The 18,071-nt window shown below is 48.6% G+C and overlaps 1 protein-coding gene across 2 annotated transcripts in view; it reads right to left on the bottom strand.

Moving 5' to 3' along the window:
• Positions 1-18,071, bottom strand: part of NPEPPS (aminopeptidase puromycin sensitive) — a 695,867-nt gene that overhangs the window by 478,906 nt on the left and 198,890 nt on the right. For both annotated transcript variants that reach the window (XM_069237501.1, XM_069237500.1), the window contains one exon: positions 10,888-11,009. In XM_069237501.1, coding sequence (XP_069093602.1) covers positions 10,888-10,962 — 75 coding nt within the window. In that variant the 5' untranslated portion in view covers positions 10,963-11,009. The remainder of the gene's footprint in view (positions 1-10,887; positions 11,010-18,071) is intronic.

Genomic DNA, 18,071 nt, shown 5'->3' with positions numbered 1-18,071 from the left:
CTCCAGGTACCCACTTGATTCTTCCATCTTGAGATCAAGGGAGCATCTGTCTGGTCAGGTTAGGCAAATGATGTCAGTGACTCCCCTCTGATAGGTGGTCACCTCCCAAAGTGACCAAGCCCCTTTATGGGCTATTTAGGGACTCCCTTGCAGGTGGGTCTCCAGATTCAGTGTGCAAGACTCCTCCAGGACTCCTCTGCAACAACCTCTTCTGCTTCTGACCACCAGAACTGTTGCTGGACTCCACAGGAACCGAACAAGACTACAACGCTGAGACAACCTCTCCTTGCCACACTGTTTCCGCGACTCCTGTGAGCACTTTGCAACATTTCCTTGGCTATGCATCCTCTGAGGTGGGCACGACTTCAGCTGCACCAAAGAAGCAAGGAGGAATCTCCCTTGGAGTGAAGGAGTCACTCCCAAGCATCTGTAGGCACCTAAGGCAATGATGTCCGGCTAATGAGATCTGCTGTCCTCTGGACCTGCAAAGATTCTCCAAAACAGGTGGTGGTTCCGAGGGATCCTCTGGGTCCTCTGCCAGCTTTCCAATTTGGGAGACTGTGAGCCTTTACCTCTTCCTCCAGGACGGAATCCATGTGCATGCGACTAATGCAGCAACAAAGGCTTGTTGACTCCTGCTCTGAGGGATCTTCAGGCTCCAAGTAGCCCCAGCACCCAGCACTCTAACTCTAACCCTACAAGGACAGTCTCTCCTCTCTGCTGATCCAGTGACGTGGGACCTCCCCTGTAGGTGTGCTGCCTGGGCTTCACTGCGACTTACTGAGCCTGCTGCCAGTGAGTTGCTTGTGTGGGCTCCAACTGCTTCTGCTGGCACTCCTGTCTTCTTAGGGACAGCCTGTATTCCCCTCCCAGGGTCCAATCACCCTTCAGCCCTGCAAATCTTCTTCAGCTCCAACTTGCAGTTGCTTTTTGTTGGGGGTATTCCCGACAACTGACCAGTCTGCAATCCTGCAACCAGCGAGGGACAACTCCTAGGTGACTTCAGGGACTCCTCTTCTGCTCTTGGACTCTGTAGTTGGACTTCATCCACCACCATCAACCCAGATTTCACCCACAAAAGGGTGGGCATTGCCTCCTGCCCCATCTGGACACTCCTGTGTGGACTGGACTCTGTCCACTTCTTTTGAAGGTCCTCTTCATCCGGAATCCACCACTGGGTTCCACCAGCTTGGTCCTGTTCTTGCATGGTTCCAATTCCCCATGTTACCCTGTGGGATGACCAGGTAACTCACCTCTGCTCTTCAGGTCCCTCTGGGTCTTCTAGATACTCCCCTCTTGGGGTTCCATACTCGCCCAGCCCTTGGCTCATGACTCAACCTCTAGTGGGGGACCCATTCTCACATATCACTATTTTAGTATATGGTTTGGCCCCCTTAACGAGCCCTTGTTATTTCTAATGCTTTTAAGCTAATTCCTAGTACTTACCTGTGTATATTCTATGTGTACTTATCTCCAGACAAGGGGGATTGCCTATAGTAATCTAGTTCAGGGTTCCTATAATAGAGTACCTTTATTTTTGCAATTGTGTGGTTCCTTTCATGTATGATAAGTTACTGTGTAACTGCTGTGGTATTGCAAGTGCTTCACACTCCTCCTAGATACGTCTTGGCTGCTCACCATAGCTACCACTAGAAAGCCATGGCTTCCTAGATACTAACACTTACTACTAATAAGGGTTGACTGGACGTGTGTACTAGGTGCCAACACCATAGGTGTCCACCACATACCAGGCCAGCCTCCTATAGGCCCTTAAAGCCCTCCGGAGGCCGTTTCTTTGCCAGGGAGTAGCAGATCTTAACATAGAGAACGACCCAACACGAATTGGTTCGCTTCTGTACTGGCAGACCTTTCTTTACTTCAACATACCCCACGAAGAGTTGGTTGACCACCCAGAACTCTTTTCTGCGGTCAAGGTGGAATGACAACTCTTTCTGGTCACTCCTCTTCTTTAGAGGGATGTGGAGGAGCTTAAAAGATGGGCAGGGTGACTGTCCCAGATGGAATAGTCACCACTTTTGGTGGGAACGAGGGCCTAGTGCGAAACACCTCTTGGAAACAGTCACATAGGGAAGCGTGGAAGACAAAGCTTGCAGCTCACTCACAATCCATGCAGATGTTATCACCACTAGAAAGGCTGTTTGATGGTAAGCAGCCAAAATGGACAATTGTGCAGAGGCTGGAAGGGAGCACACATGAGGTAGGTGAGCACCAAATGAAGGTCCCACTGAGGCATGATAAAGGGTGAAGTGGGAAACATACGTACAAGACCTTAATGGATGGGAAGGCAGACAAGGCATAGAGTATGTCCCTTAAGAGTACCCACAGAAGTGTCTGGCTGGGCACGGGTAAAAATGAAGAGAAAAATATCAGAGAGTGTGGCAGAAAGAGGGTATATAGACTTTTCCGTACAATATAATTCTTGCCATCGGCAAGCGTATACTGTCTTGGTGGAGGGATGCCTGGCTGCCAGAAAAACATTACAAATGTCGGGAAGAATGTCAAAAGCCGTCAACCGTTGCAATTCAAATTCCACACACGAAGGCGGAGAGTTGACGGGTTCCGGAGGCAAACCCTCCCCTGCTGCGGCGAATAGGAGATCTTCCCGAAGGGGAAGTCTGAGCGGAGGATCGATGTTCATTCTTTGACGCTCGAGATACCAGGCTCTCTCTGCTCTGTCGCAGGCACAAGGATGACTTGGGTCCGGTCATTCTTAATCTTCTTGAAAACTCTGGGCAGAAGTGGTATGGGCGGAAAGGATTAAAGGAGGCCTAAACTCCACTCAAGACGAAAAGCATATCTGAGCAACGGCTGTAGGAGGCCAATCAGTATATGGTGTACACATATAGATGAGGCACCCTGTACTCCCCAGCCAACCCTTAGTGATAGTGCAGGTGGCTCTAGGTAACCAGAGCTCTCATAAGGAAAGCTGTGGGGAGCAGCTAAGGCTTATCAAGGTGGGTGCAAAGCAGTTGCAAATACCACACCTGTCAGTCAGTGAAGTACACACAGGAAAGAACCACACCAGTGTTAGAAAAATATGCAATATTTATTACAACTGGAGATATGGTCATACAAGAATATACTTAGCAACAGGTAAGTAAAGGCATAAAATAACATGGGCCCCTATGGGGGAGGTGGGCGGGGGTTTGGCAAACCATATACTAAAAAAAATGGAATGCAAAATCCACACCCAACCCACACTACCACCCAAGGACCCTTAGGACTGGGGAAGTACTAAAACCACAAAGGTAATTAGATAGGTGTTGTAATATTGTTGTAATGATGAATACCTATGTATTTTAGCATATTAACACCTATTATATAAACACTGTTTTACGTAGTTAACTAACTTAAATCCTACATGACAAAATCCTTACAATTATGTTTATATTTCATTTGTACTAGTGTAATGGTGCGCTCCTATGCTCTCCTGTAGAATGTTAGCTAATGGTACGACCTGGAGTGCACCTTAGAATGTTGGTGAGAAGAGTGCTGTTGGAGAAAAGAAGCTGTCAAGTGAGGAGGTGTTTTGCAAGGAGTACGTTCAATAAACTTGTCAACTACTTCTATTGGTTCTATAGGATTCCCCAGGCGCCCATGTGCATAGTATAAATCTCGGGTGAGTGCCCATAGGCTAACATGAGTAAGTCGCAGTTGCAGTTTTCGTGTTTTAGGACCCTTCCCAGAGGAAACCAATTGGGACAAGGGAAGTTGGACAGCGCCCCTATCTGTGGAAACCCAGAACAGTGGAGTACCTAAATCAGGGACCCCCGGTGGATGGGGTGAAGTAGTGTCAGAACCTCCTGCTGAAGTCAATGGGGACCTCAGTTGTCCAGCTGTTTTTGCGACCCGTGGACCAGATCGGTGGAACCCAGGCATGGATTCTGGAAGAGGAGAAACGGGACAGAGTTCACACCACCTAGACGTACCCAGGTGGTGCAGGAGGGCAATGCCCACCCTTCTTGGTGATGCTTCCTGAATGACGGTGGACGAAGTGCAGCTGTGAAGTCCAGATCATGCAGAAGGGTCCATGAGCTGTCCCACACCAGTTGTCAGATTGAAAAGGGGTCAGTGGTCAGCAGGGCTACCAACAAGCCTTGGCAAATGCAAAGAAGAGTTGCATGGAGTTTGCAGGATTTTTGGGCACCAGCAAGGTCCAGGTGACCCCAACCTTGGCAGGAAGGTCGGGATCCGCCCTCAGCAAGCAGGAAAGCCAGCAAGAATAGTTGGAGCCCTCCAGAATGACCCTCTGGAGCAGGCATAGGGAGTCACAAGGAGGCCTCAGCAGCACAGGAAAGAGGGATGCCCACTTCACAGGAGTTGCGAAGAAGAAGACTTTCATGGAGCTGGAGAGTGCTGGAGGCCAGGGGCTTCTAGGAGCTAGAAGGTCTTCAGACTGAAGAGCCAACAAAAGCCTTAGCAACGTCAATCAGATGACCTGCACAGGGGTTCCAGCCAAGTGGCTCCAGCGAGTGACAACAAACTTCCCAGGTGCATGGAAGATAGGTCAGACCGCTGGAGACCCACAGAACAACCACCTATGTTGTAGTCTTGGAGAGTCTGTGGGACAGCAGGATCCACAAACCGGTCATCGTCGTTGAGGTGCCTGCGGATGCAGGAGAGCGACTCCTTCACTCCAAGGGAGATTCCTTCTTGCTTTACCAAGTGCAGACAGTGTCCCAGTAACTCTGAAGGACACACAGGGTTTCAGGAGTCTCTGCAGAACTCGGAAACAAAGTTGCAGCAGGAGCCCTTCAACTGGTTACAGTCTTGCTTCTGGTTCCGGTGAAGAACAGCAGCGGTTCCAGTGTCCAGGTTGCAGAATTGTCTTGCAGAGGAGACTTGCAGACTGTTCCTGAAGTCTTGCAGACGAATCTAGGGTCCCACCCTGAGAGGAGCCCTTAAGTAACCCAGTAAGGGGGTTGGACACTTACTGCAGTGACCCACCTATCAGAGGGTGTCCGGGACGTCACTCAGCTGGACTAACCAGTCAGATGCTCCTAGGGGCCTCTGCTCATCTTATTTTCAAGATAGCAGAATCAAGCGGCCACCTGGCAGAGCTCTGTGCACCTCCCTAGAGGAGGAGCTGAACAGGGGGTAGTCAATCCCCTGTCCTTTGTGTGGTTCTGCACCAGAACGGGAACAGGGGGGGATACTGCTTTGGTGCAAACTGGTTTATGCGATAAGAGCACCAAAGGTGCCATTCAAAGCAGACTGGTGGAGCTCAGAAACACCCCCACCCCAGCCCAGAGACACCCATTTCAAAAGAGAAGGTAGTCACACCTCTATTGTAAGGAAATCCTTTGTTCGGCCTTCCCCTGCCCGAGTCAGGCTCAGTAGCAGGTGGGCAGAACAGTGTCTGGGGTCGGCAGCCGAACGGGCTGGCATGCAGACCCTGCAAGGCTATACAAGCAGACATGTGGGATCCTCTAGGGAGCCCCCAGAGTACATGTCATCATGCAACTATCACTGCAATCGGTGTAGTTACACGATTCCAACAGGTTTGAAATCATACATGCATATGTTTGGTGAAGTCATTAAGTAGCTGGATAACTTGTGTTGATCAGTGTCCACTACATACCTTCAGATGGTTTCCCCGTACTTACAAATCCCAGAAAATGGATTCTGGGATTTGTAGGAGCACCTCTACTCATACAGGGGTGCCCTCATACTGAGAACCCTGCCCTTGGTCTGAAGGCTCTACCTTAGGGGTCAGGGTGAAATGACTATGAAGTAAGATATCCCATATATCTGGAGTGAAAGTCACATGCACCATTTCACACAGGCTGCAATGGCAGGCTTGTAGTCACAATTTCCATGGGACCTAATGGGTGGCACAATACATGCTCCAGCCCATGGGGGACCCCTGGTGTACCAGTGACCTGGGTACCTAAGTACCATATACTAGGGACTTACATGTGTGCATCAGTATGCTAATAGTGGGGTGTTAAAGTTACCAGACAAATAAATTTAGGGGAGATAGCACTGGCAACAGGGTCCTGGTCAGCAGTATCCCACTGTACTACAGTCTAAACACACTGACACCAGACAAAATGTGGGAGTAACTATGCCAGAAAGGCGCTACTTTCCTACAATAGCCGCCTTGGAAACTCCAACGCACATAACTTCTGACATTGCCCGTTCTCTTCGGAGGCAACAGATCTAACCAAGGCTCTCCCCAGAGACCTTGCGCCATTTCTGAATGGAGACACCACTTGTGATCCACTAGGCATCGACGGTGGAGTTTGTCTTCCCTGGTGTTAAGAGACCCTGCCAGGTACTGAACCCTGAGAGTTATGCCCTGCTGTTCCAGCCACATCTTGACAAAGTCGACGACCCTACCCCGCCCTGTCTGCTGCAGCACCTCATGACGTTTTTCCGTGTACACCTGCACTATCTTTCCCTTGATAGAGGGAAGAAATGCTTTCAATGCTAGTCTGATCACGTGGAGTTCAGCAAGTTAATGTGGAGTCTGGATTCCTCCAGAGACTAGAGTACTCTGATCTCGACCTCTCCCAGATGCTGGCCCCATCCCAGGAATGACTAATCTGTTACTTCTGTGAAATTTGGATAGGGAAGGGAGAGGAGTCTGCCTTTGACCCAATCGCAGTTTGTTAGCCACCACTGCAGGTCGTTTGCAGTTCCCTCCGAGATCTGGACAATGTCAGAGCGATTCTCCTGATGCTTGCCCAGGTCCCACTGCAGAACCTGAACAAGCCATCTGGCATGAGTCACAAGCAGGAGGCCATGAGGCCCAGCAGACTCAGTCATGCTCATCGATATCCAAGATAAAGGCTGAAACATCGGTATCTACACCTGAATATCCTGAACTGCTCTGGAGGATAAGCCCGAATCTGCAAAGTGCCCACAACAGCTCAGATGAAAGGGAGCATCTGAGGAGTCACATGTGACTTTGGCACATTTATAGTGAACCCCAGCAAATGCAGGAGGTATGCTGTAGTCTGGGGGTGAGATATGACAGCTTGGGGTGAACCCACCTCCAACAGCCAGTTGTCGAGAAAGGGGAAGACTGACACCCCTAATCTCCGCAGATGAGCTGCGGCCAAGGCCATCACCCTGGTGAACACCTGAGGGGTGCTAGTAAGGTCAAAGGGAAGCATAGTGAACTGAAAATGCTTGTGGCCTACCCCGAACTGCAGCCAACGTCTGAGCAGGCAAGATGGGAATATGAAATTATGCATCCTGTAAGTCCAAAGCTACCACCCAGTCTCCTTGGTCTAGGGCAGACAAGACCTGAGCCAACGTGCACCTCTTGAATTTCTCTTTGAGAAAGAGATTGATAGTTCGGAGGTCTAGGATAGGCCGAAGAACTTTGTTCTTTTTGGGTATGAGAAAGTAGTGGGAATAGCAACCACTGCCTACTTTTGATATCGGAACTCTCTCAATTGCTCCCTTGGCCAAAAGAGCTGTAACTTCCTCAAAGAGCAAGGACAGATGATCCTTCGCCAGCCAATCATGTATTGAAGGTATAGGGGAAGAGGGGGGGGGTGTCACGATAGGGGCGAAAAGCAGACTGGGGATGTGGGGCCACTGAGAGACCCATGGGCTTGGCCGTAGCCCGCGAGTCCCTTCAGTGCTCCAGCGGTGAGTATGCCTTCTCTCTGAAGAGACTGGTCCCATCGCAGGCCATTGACATCTCCTGAAAAGCCAGATGGTCTCAGCCAAGTGTGGCGTTGAAGCGCCATCATTGTGGAAACTGCTGCGCTCAGCAAGTCAGTAGTATTCAAACCACACTTGATGGTGAACTTTGCTTCATCTCTCTAGTCTGACTGCTTGGGACAGAATGGACAGGGCCTCCTCCTGGACCTGTGGCAGAACTTGCACAACCTATCCTACAGTGTGTGGGAGTAGCATCCCAAGAGGCACGCAGTGTTCACCGACTAGCCACTAGGCTAGTGGAAGAAAACATTTTCTTGCCTAAAGTGTCCAGCCTCTTGCATGGTGTGCGGTAGGTAATGTGCTGTGGGAAGTGGAGGCTAGGACTACCAAGCTCTCCGGGGTGGGGTATTGGGTGAGAAAACGTGGGTATCCAGGTGAGGGTGATGATGGCAGGCGAATGTCCTGTTCACAGGAGTCCCTGGGCTGGGCTTGGACTAGGTTCCCAGCAGGACATCAGGAAGTGTTTCATTGAAATGGAACAGTGGTTCTGAAGAGGAAGCTCCTGGCGGAAGCACTTCCATCAAGAAGTTAGTCTTGACCGCCACAAAAGGTAGTTAGAGGTCCAGGACCTCCACTGCCCTCTTCACCACCACTGCATAGGACACACTCTCCTCCATAGCCCCAGTAGGGGGGAGAAAGCTATCTGGAGATGTATACAGTCCACTGGCATCTCCCAGTTCCTCAAACCAGTCCATAGAGTGTTAAAGTCGCATTCTAAAGAGTCCAGTGACCCCCTCACATTCTTCCCCCAAGACTAGCAGTTCAGAATAAGGCTCAGGCAACAACCTATGTCCAATGGGCCCTGCAGTTGCTGGAATCGGTGTCCATTGATGCTGTTCAGAGTAGTCAGGGATCAGAATGGGGCGGACGCTGCTCGTGGGTGTCGTGAGCATCGGCATTTGGGAAGGTCATGTTGGCAAACAGGCGCTGGTCCAGATCATTGATCAGGTCCACGAAGGCCCATTAGACCAGAGGCTGGGTCCGTTGGTGTGCAACCTGATTGGGGAGGGTGGAGGGGGAGCGGTGGGTTTCGCTCTGACATCCGGGAAAGCGGGAATCCGTGAAGTCAACACAGGTGACAGCTCCATAGAACAGTGCCAAGAACATTGGCGTTCCTGCTCGTGACATCGGCCTATGGCCCGATGAGAAGTCAAAGAATGCTTCGACTTCCTATGTTGCTTGTTCCTCTTCCCCTGAATGTCCCTAAGACTTAGAGTGGGATGGAGAGGACTTGAGGCTCCTTGTGTGGTCCTGTGTCCTTCCCCTTCTTCAGGACAGAGACTGACGTGGCATCGCCTGTCGGGATGTTAGCATCTTCAGGGACCGCTCCCTCAAAGCCTTCGGTGCCATGGCCCTGGCAGTCCGCAAGTGACTTCAAGTCATGGTCGCGCCCAAGACACCACAAACTGACCAGATGCGGGTCTGTGACCGACATGGCTTGGTGACAGGTGTCACGTGGCTAAAATCCTGTTTTCCTTAAAGACATTCCTCGACACGCCGCAAACACTTGACAAAACATTGAAAAAATTCTGTCAAAAAACAGATCGCTCTTTTCCGGATCAGCGACAACCATTTGGAAAGAAAAAACCTGGCATCTGCAAGCCAAGTTTGTGCATATATAGGGGACCATGTTACTTCCACTGTGTACGACGCAGATGACGTGTGGAACCAAACAAAGCCACCTACCTGTGCACAGGAGTGCTTTGCTGGATCCTTTCCGCTATAAGTCAAACAATACGCCATCTAACAATCTACAGTAGCTGAGACGTCAACTATATGTCCTCACCCTTAATACACTTGATACACTTGATGAAAGCCTCATTGATGTTCCGAATTCCCAAACAATTGAAGACTGGTAATAGTAATATTTTATGTTGAGGTAAACAAAGGGGACAGACAAGTTAAGCTCACGAAAAATCTTCTGGATCCAGTCTGACTCCTAGAAATTCAAAGGTAAGGAATCTGCAGCAAGATGTCCCAATCAGATGGGTATCTTGGTTATTTATAATCTTGTGAACTCACTTGTGAATAACAAAAGGGCTGAGAAATGGGTGTTCACTTTTGGTGTAGTCATTACATCCCACAAAACAGTATTTTCACATGCCATCCAAAAGAAGAACAAGAGCTGCTTCCCTCACTTTCAAGGGGAAGACATTAGAATAGCATTTGTGTTTGCATTACTCCAATTCCATTAACGTTCTCGGTCTAATGTGATGACTTCTTATTGAAAGAACAGCAGTGAACATCACGGCCTTCACGTGGTACCAATGATCACAATGTGACCATTGGCATTTATTTTTGCCTGCATTATCAAGTTTTAGTCATTTACTACTGAGTTGTCTTTTTACACTAGAGGAGCATCAAAGATGCTTTGTTCCAAGTTGAAGTGATATAGTGAAGGCATTTAAAAGAGGACATTGTTGTGGAAAAATACAAGTACATATGTTCATTAATCACCGACATTATTCCATACTCTCCTCAAAAAGAATAAACTTTAGTAAAGTTAAAAAAGAAATAAAAAAAAACATTTCAATTGAAGCTACAATTGACATCTTGTGCCAAAAGGCCAATACAATATGTTTAAAAATGATCAGAGGTCTAGAATTTAATATTTAACAATTCATTATATTATAAAGATAATCATGAATACAATACAAAATTTCAAATATATAATGTATGTTCAAAATGATTCTAAGTTAGAATATTGTAATCTGTCTGTTTTCAGAGTTGAGATTTTTATTACGGGCTTTCAACATAAGTTTTTATTATAATCATCATCATCTGCTTTGCTGGATCCTTTCTGCTATAAGACAAACAATACGCGATCTAACAATCTTCAGTAGCTGAGACGTCAACTATATATCCTCACCCTCAATACATTTGGTGAAAGCCTCATTAATGTTCCGAATTCCCAAACGATTGAAGACTGGTAATAGTGATATTTTATGTTGAGGTAAACAGAGGGGACAAACAAGTTAAATGTGATAGGATGTTTTTATATTTCCAACCTCCCCTTAACTCTACTACTTGAAGAAGCAGACAGTGGAATTAAAAAAAATATGCCTCTTAGGAATGGTTTTACATGGTTTACTGGATAAAGAACTATAGGGGTCCCTTAGTCGTAGGATTTAAGAACAAAAACAGAATAGCAATGTTTTTTGAGACAAAGGGAACAAAATGCCATACCTCAAATTGGGTGACAGCAGCGTAGCGCACTTCGCTTGAAGGTGTTGTATATTTGCTACGATAGAAGCCTTTCATTTTATCATTCAGCTCACCAACAAAGTCGATTTTTAATGATCCTGATCCTAAGACAAGAAAAGAGCAAAATGCGTTTTAGTGTTTTCTTTTCAGAACTTAACTACCTCATGGAAGACATTAGTTACTTACCTCTAACTCCACTTCTCCAACAATGGAATATTTTATATATGCATATAGATCATTCATTCTTAGTCGTCATGCTGGGAATCACTGATACATTTCAGTAGCAGTAAACAGTGTCAACATGGTCTAAGGCCTGAAACAACAGTGTTTGTTTAGTAGAACATACACCTCATCTAAAGCAAGCCAATGTTGGTTAATGAGATGAAAGCATAAGCTCTCCTACTTGCTTAAGGGAGCACTATACCTCATAATTCAAAGCACAAGTGTGAGATTAGTATAAAATGAATGAATCTCTGACCAGAGAGGGGAAAAAAAAAAAAGATAGATAGATAGATAGATAGAACTGGAGCTACAGTGACTAATTTCTACTTCAGCATTGGCTCTTTTATACATAACATACTTGAATCAGAACAGTAAGCAATACACATTAGAATATGCAAGAGTGCGAAGTAGGCTCACCTTTACCGAAACATGTTTCTGAGGCCTATCGCCCACCCCACCACTCCCAGGCTGCATCAGCTTCTGCATCTACGTCAAGGCAGTAGTACTTTTTGATCAAGTACTTGGGCTTCCAATGTCTCAGAAGGGCACCACAGCATAGAGTGTAGCAGTTGATGCAATGCTCCTGGTGTGACAGAAGGCAATGCAGGCTTAGAGCCAACGTGCTATCCCATGTTTGCAGAGGGGGATAATATCTTTGACTGTCCAAACGACATGAACAGCTGATTCAATGAGTATATGTTTTTCATCTTATTAATGTCGAACCTGAGGCAGCTCTGCATGTACAATGAACGTAACAATCTTTCCACTGGCATAAATGAATTTGAAAAGAAACATCTCAGAATAATGGGTTAATTCAATTGAAAGTCGGTAGGGAATTTAGTTATGAACCTAGGGTTGGTTCTCAGGATGACTGTCCTTTGTGAACGGGAGGAAAGTTGATGGTGAATGCTTGCATCTCTCCCACTCTCCTCACAGATGTGAATGCTGTGGAAAGTGCTATCTTCTATGAAACAAATTCTAAGTGTGCCAGGTGTATTGGTTCAAAAGAAGGCTGCATTAGCTGAGTGAGCTCACAAAGAACTGGTAGGCAGCCTACAGGTGGAAAATGCTCTAAAAAGTAGTTTTATAAAATATAATGTGATTTGCTGACAAAACAGAGTAAGCAACAATAGCTCTGCTATTCTAAATCTTGAAACAGCAGCTCAATGGACTCTGACTGAAGAATATTTAAGCCTACTTGATCAGATCCAACAAGCAGGTAAGCATTTGATAAGGTCTCAGTGAAAGCGGATGGAAGGCTTTACTCATGCACCAATCACAGAAACATTTCTACTTGGGGTTCTAGGGTTTCGTAATCACCGGAGCATGTACCTATGCTAAAATATCTCTACAGTGCTGCATTAGAGCTACGTGGTCGAACTCTAAGTGGTCAGGCATTACGCTTTAAGGGTCATTGACTTGGGGTTATTTTGCAGAATCTCTCCATTGTATCTGGAGAGGAGACTGGAATGCAACTTCAGATAGATGTCTGGACGTGCCAACAGCTGTAGGAGATCGCTGTACCAGTGTTGGCACGGTCATGCCGGATCGAGGATTACAGCGCAACAAATTCATTTTCGCCTTCTTCAGTCCTGCGGATCTGGGGAAACCGAGGAAAGGTGTAAGCAAAGATTTCGTACCAAGTGATAGTAAGGGCATTGCCCATTGTCTCTGGAGGCCAAAATCTGCCTGCGAAGTATCAACATTTTTTGTTGTCCAGTGTGGCAAAGAGACCAACCATGGCTCGATCCCATTGTCAGACGATGTAATCCACCTGATCTTTGTGTAATTCCCACTTGTTGCAGTCTGAAAGTTGTCTGCTTCAGGCATCTGCCATCATGCCATCTTTTGGCATACTGGCATATGTTCCACAGCAATGTCAATTTTGCAGGAAATGGCCCATAGCAGTTGGGGCACTTCAGAAATAGGTCAGTACCATTCCCCTCACCTAAATGACTAGCCTGGTGTTCTAGTACGTTGAGGTGAAGAGCAAGTTACTTTCCTTCGGTAACACTTTCTGGTGGATACACAAGCTACCTGTGGATTCCTCACCTAATGAATTCTCCCCATGCGTAGCATTCGCCAGAAACTTCTCTCTAGCTCTGCACGTCGGCGAGGACCTCACAATTGCCCGACTCGACGTGGCTCCGCCTGACGTCATCCTGGCAATAAGAGGCCCTCGCCGGCATGCTGACGTCAGTTTACGCCATTTTTGACGTGCCTTTGAAACAAATAGATAAACATTGATAATCCAAACACTTCATAACTAGGAGGCGGGAGGGACCGTGAGGAATCCACAGGTAGCTAGTGTATCCACCAGAAAAAGCGTTACCGAAGGTAAGTAACTTGCTCTTCTGATGGATACAACTACCTGTGGATTCCTCACCTAATGAATAGAGTCCCAAAGCAGTACCACCTCGGAGGAGGGTGTCTGTCTGATCACACCAGGAACTCCTGCAGCACAGACCGCGCAAAATGGCCATCCCTCCGCACCTCCGAATCCAGACAATAATGCTTTACAAAGTTGTGGAGGGAAGACTAAGTCGAGGCCTTACAAATGTCCGCCACCGGAACACCTCTGGCCAGGGCCGATGAGGTCGACTTGGCCCAGGTGGCATGGGCTCTGATCCCCTCAGGAGGATCCTTCTTCGCCAATGAATAACATATCTTAATACAAAGAACGACCAACCTGGATAGCGTTCGATTGTGGACGGCCTTACCCTTCCTCTTCCCCACATATCCAATAAAGAGTTGGGCATTCAAGCGGAACTCTCTCGTCCAGTCAATGTAAAAACTGAGAGCCCTCCTGAGGTCCAGACGATGGAGTCTTTTCTCCTCCTTAGATGGATGCGGAGGAGGGTAGAATGTTGAGAGAGTGATGGATTGTCCCAAATGAAACTGACACACTACCTTGGGGAGGAAAGCCGCCCTGGTCCTCAAAACCACTTTGTCTTTATTAAAGGTTGTAAAAGGTGGATGAACAGAAAGCGCCTGAAGCTCACTTACACATCTAGCCGACGTGATGGCTGCTAGAAACAGAGTTTTTAAAACCAAATACCTTAAAGGACAAGAATGAAGCGGCTCAAAGGGGGAGCCCATCAAAAAAGTTAACACCAGATTTAAATCCCACTGGGGCATGATAAACGGAGTGGGAGGAAACCTATTGGTAAGCCCCTTCAAAAACCTTCAAACTAAAGGGGATTTGAACAGAGAGGGATGATCAGGAAGACATAAGAAGGCCGAAAGGGCCGAAAGATAGCCTTTGACAGTGGCCACAGCACAACCTCGCCGCGCCAACGACAAAGCAAACAGCAATATATCTGACAGATGGGCACTTAAGGGATTAAATTGTGGCTCTCCACACCAATGAACGAATTTAGCCCACCTGCTCGCATAGACAGATTTGGTGGAGTGTCGCCTGGCCGATAAAAGAACGTCCACCACCTCTGGCGGGAGAGAAAAAGCACTCAGGTTGCCCCGTTCAATCTCCAGGCATGAAGGTGCAGGCTCTGGAGGTGGGGGAGTAGAACCCGCCCCCTGCGACAGAGAGGAGGTCTGCCCTGAGAGGGAGACGGAGCGGAGGGCACAGCGAGAGTTGGAGTAGGAGTAGGTCTGCGTACCACACCCTTCGTGGCCAATCCGGAGCTATTAGAATGACTTGGGCTTGGTCTTGGCGAATCTTCCTCAGACCCTGACGAATCAAGGGTATGGGGGAAACGCGTAAAGCAACTGGCCTCACCAGGACATCTGAAATGCATCCCCCAACGCTCCTTGCATCGGATACTGAAGGCTGCAGAACGACGGACAGTGCACGTTCCCCCGAGTGGCAAAAAGTTCTATCTGGGGAAAACCCCACATCCGAAAGATGTAAAGAACCAGATCCGGATGAAGACGCCACTCCTGATAGTCTGAGAAGAGCCGACTGAGACTGTCCGCACGCACATTTTGAACCCCGGCCAGATAGTTTGCTATTACGCAAAGCTGATGGTCCCGAGCCCAGGACCAGAGCAGTAGAGCCTCTCTGCAGAGAAGGTACGACCCCACTCCTCCCTGCTTGTTCATGTACCACATCGCGGTCATGTTGTCCGTTAGAACTTGAACCGACTGACCGCGAAGGGAAGGGAGGAAGGCCTTCAGGGCCAAACGAATCGCCTGCAGTTCCAGCAGATTGATATGAAATATCTGCTCCACTGGAGACCAACAACCCTTGATCTCCAGGTCCCCCAGATGCGCTCCCCACCCCAAAGTGGAGGCATCCGTTATCACTGTGGTCACCGGAGGAAGCAGTGAAAACGGCTTTCCTTGAGACAGGTTGCCGTCCGCAGCCCACCATTGGAGATTCACCACAGTGTCTCTGGAGATCTTGGTCGACTCCTCAAGATCCCCTTTGTGTTGAAACCACTGCCTGCGGAGGCACCACTGAAGAGCCCTCATGTGCCAGCGTGCATGAGTGACCAACAGAATGCAAGAAGCGAACAAACCGAGCAAACAAAGGACCTTGAGGTCTGGAACAACTGCTCCTTCTTGAAACATTGGAATCAACGCCTGAATGTCCTGGATCCGCTGTGGCAGAGGAAAGGCCCAAGTCAATGTAGTGTCCAGTACTGCCCCTATGAACAGGAGGCGTTGAGAGGGCTCTAGGTGAGACTTGGGCACATTTATTGAAAAGCCCAGACTGAACAACAACTGGGTTGCCAGCTGCAGATGATGCAACACAAGCCCCGGAGACTTGGCTTTGATCAACCAATCGTCCAAGTAAGGGAATACCACTATCCCTTTCCTTCTGAGGTCTGCTGCAACAACCGCCATCACCTTCGTGAAGACCCGAGGTGTGGAAGTAAGACCAAAAGGAAGGACCGCAAACTGGTAGTGTTGCGACCCAATCACAAACCGGAGATACTTCCTGTGTGACTTGAGAATAGGAATATGGAAATAAGCATCCTGCAAGTCGATTGACACCATCCAATCCTCCTTGTTCAACGCCATAAGTACCTGTGCTAGAGTCAGCATTTTGAATTTCTCCTGCTTGAGGAACCAATTCAAAATCCTCAAGTCCAAGATAGGCCTCACGCGACCATCCTTTTTGGGGATCAGAAAGTACCTTGAATAACATCCCTGACCCCTCTCCAGCTCGGGAACCAACTCCACTGCACCTTTCAACAATAGGGACAGAACCTCCTGTTCTAGCAACAGGAGATGATCTTCTGAACAAAAGGAAGGACGGGGAGGGAAGAGAGGGGGAAATCTCCCGAAAGGGAAGGGCATAGACTTTTCTCACCACGCTGATGACCCAGGAATCGGATGTTATGGACTCCCACATGGGAAGAAAAAGAGATAGCCCCCTACCAGAGAGGCATGGGACGCGATGGCGAGAGGACTAGGACTGCTTTCCTTGTTGCATCCCTCCTGAGGAAGAGGAAGGGTGGTGCTGCTGGGTGGCCCCTCTAGTGCGGACCCTCCCCCGCCCCCTAAATGATCGATAAGGGAGGCTCAAAGACTGCTGTCCTGGCTGCTGCGATATCCCACAAAAGGAAGCCCCTCGTCCAAAAACTCGCAGCTGCCTAAAAGATCTAAATGGGGTCGAAACAGCCTGCAGGCCCAAGGACTTAGCAGTGGCCCTACACTCCTTAAAGCGCTCTAGCGCAGAGTCCGCTTTAGATCCAAACAATTTAGCCTTATCAAAAGGCAAGTCCAAGAGCGTGGCCTGGACATCTGAAGAAAATCCAGATGTGCGCAACCAAGCATGGCGCCTGGTGACAACAGAGGTCCCCATGGCTCTTGCAACAGAGTCCGTGGTATCCAGCCCTGACTGAATGACTTGCGTAGCCGCTGCCTGGGCATCCAAAAGTAGGCCATGCAAGTCCTGGGGCATGTCTGGTAACACTGTCTTCGCTGCATCCATTATTGTGTATATGTACTTGCCAAGGATGCAGGTAGCATTAGCAGATTTCAACGCCATGCTACACGATGAAAAAAACTTTCTTGGCCGACTGTTCCATACGCTTGAACTCCTGGTCAGTTGGTGAAGAACAGGATGCCTGTACGACCAGACTCTCTGGAGACGGATGCTTAGACAGAAATTTGGGGTCTCCAGGTGCAGACCTATATCGTCTGGCCACCGACCTGCTCACAGCCGACGAGGTGACAGCCTTCTTCCACACCTTTTCTACTGGGTCCATGAAAGCCTCATTGAATGGCAACAGAGGATCCGCAATGGCTGTGGCAGGGTGAAGTACTTGTCAGAAGGTTGGTTTAACCTGTGCCGCGGGCAGGGGAAGTTCCAGGAAATTTGCAGCCTTCCTGATGATGGAATGAAAGGTGGCTGCCTCCTCTGTATACTCCCCTAGGGAGGCCAAATCCCATTCCGGGGAAGTATCTAGTCCACTGGCCGTATCCAATCCTGGAAACTCACTCTGGGGATCAGCAATCTCCCCCTCCTCAAGGATCTGCTGCTGGTACTTCCTCTCCTCCAGCAACCTGAGGGCCTTCCTTCTGGATCGCAATTTGGCCTCCAATCCTGGCATCGACATGGAGTGCAACGATGTCGGTGAATGGTGCCGAGAAGGCATCATTACAGGATCTCTGGATCCTCCAGACGCGGTAGATGGATCCATCGGCGCCATGGATAAAGGCCCTGCACCCGTCAACGCCAACCGGCTTCGAGGCTCCATCTCAACAGACAAGGGTGTCGAAGGTCTCTCTCTTGAGGTCGACAGCTGCGCAGCCGGCACTAGCGCCTGGTTAGAGTCTCCTGCCGGACAGAACGGCATAAACTGCGTCGGCCTGTACGGAGCCGGAACGCCTAGGTTGAATGCCAGGGAACCAGTGGGGCCAGCCGGCGCACCACCTCCCGGAGCCATGTTCTGGAATATGGCAAACATGGCATTTAGAAATACCGCCGGATCCGTACCCAGAAACGCAGGATAGTCCTGAGGAGCCGGAGC

The sequence above is a fragment of the Pleurodeles waltl genome, chromosome 6 (assembly GCF_031143425.1).
Source record: "Pleurodeles waltl isolate 20211129_DDA chromosome 6, aPleWal1.hap1.20221129, whole genome shotgun sequence".
Taxonomy (NCBI): Eukaryota; Metazoa; Chordata; class Amphibia; order Caudata; family Salamandridae; genus Pleurodeles; species Pleurodeles waltl.
This window is presented reverse-complemented; position numbering and strand designations above follow the sequence as displayed.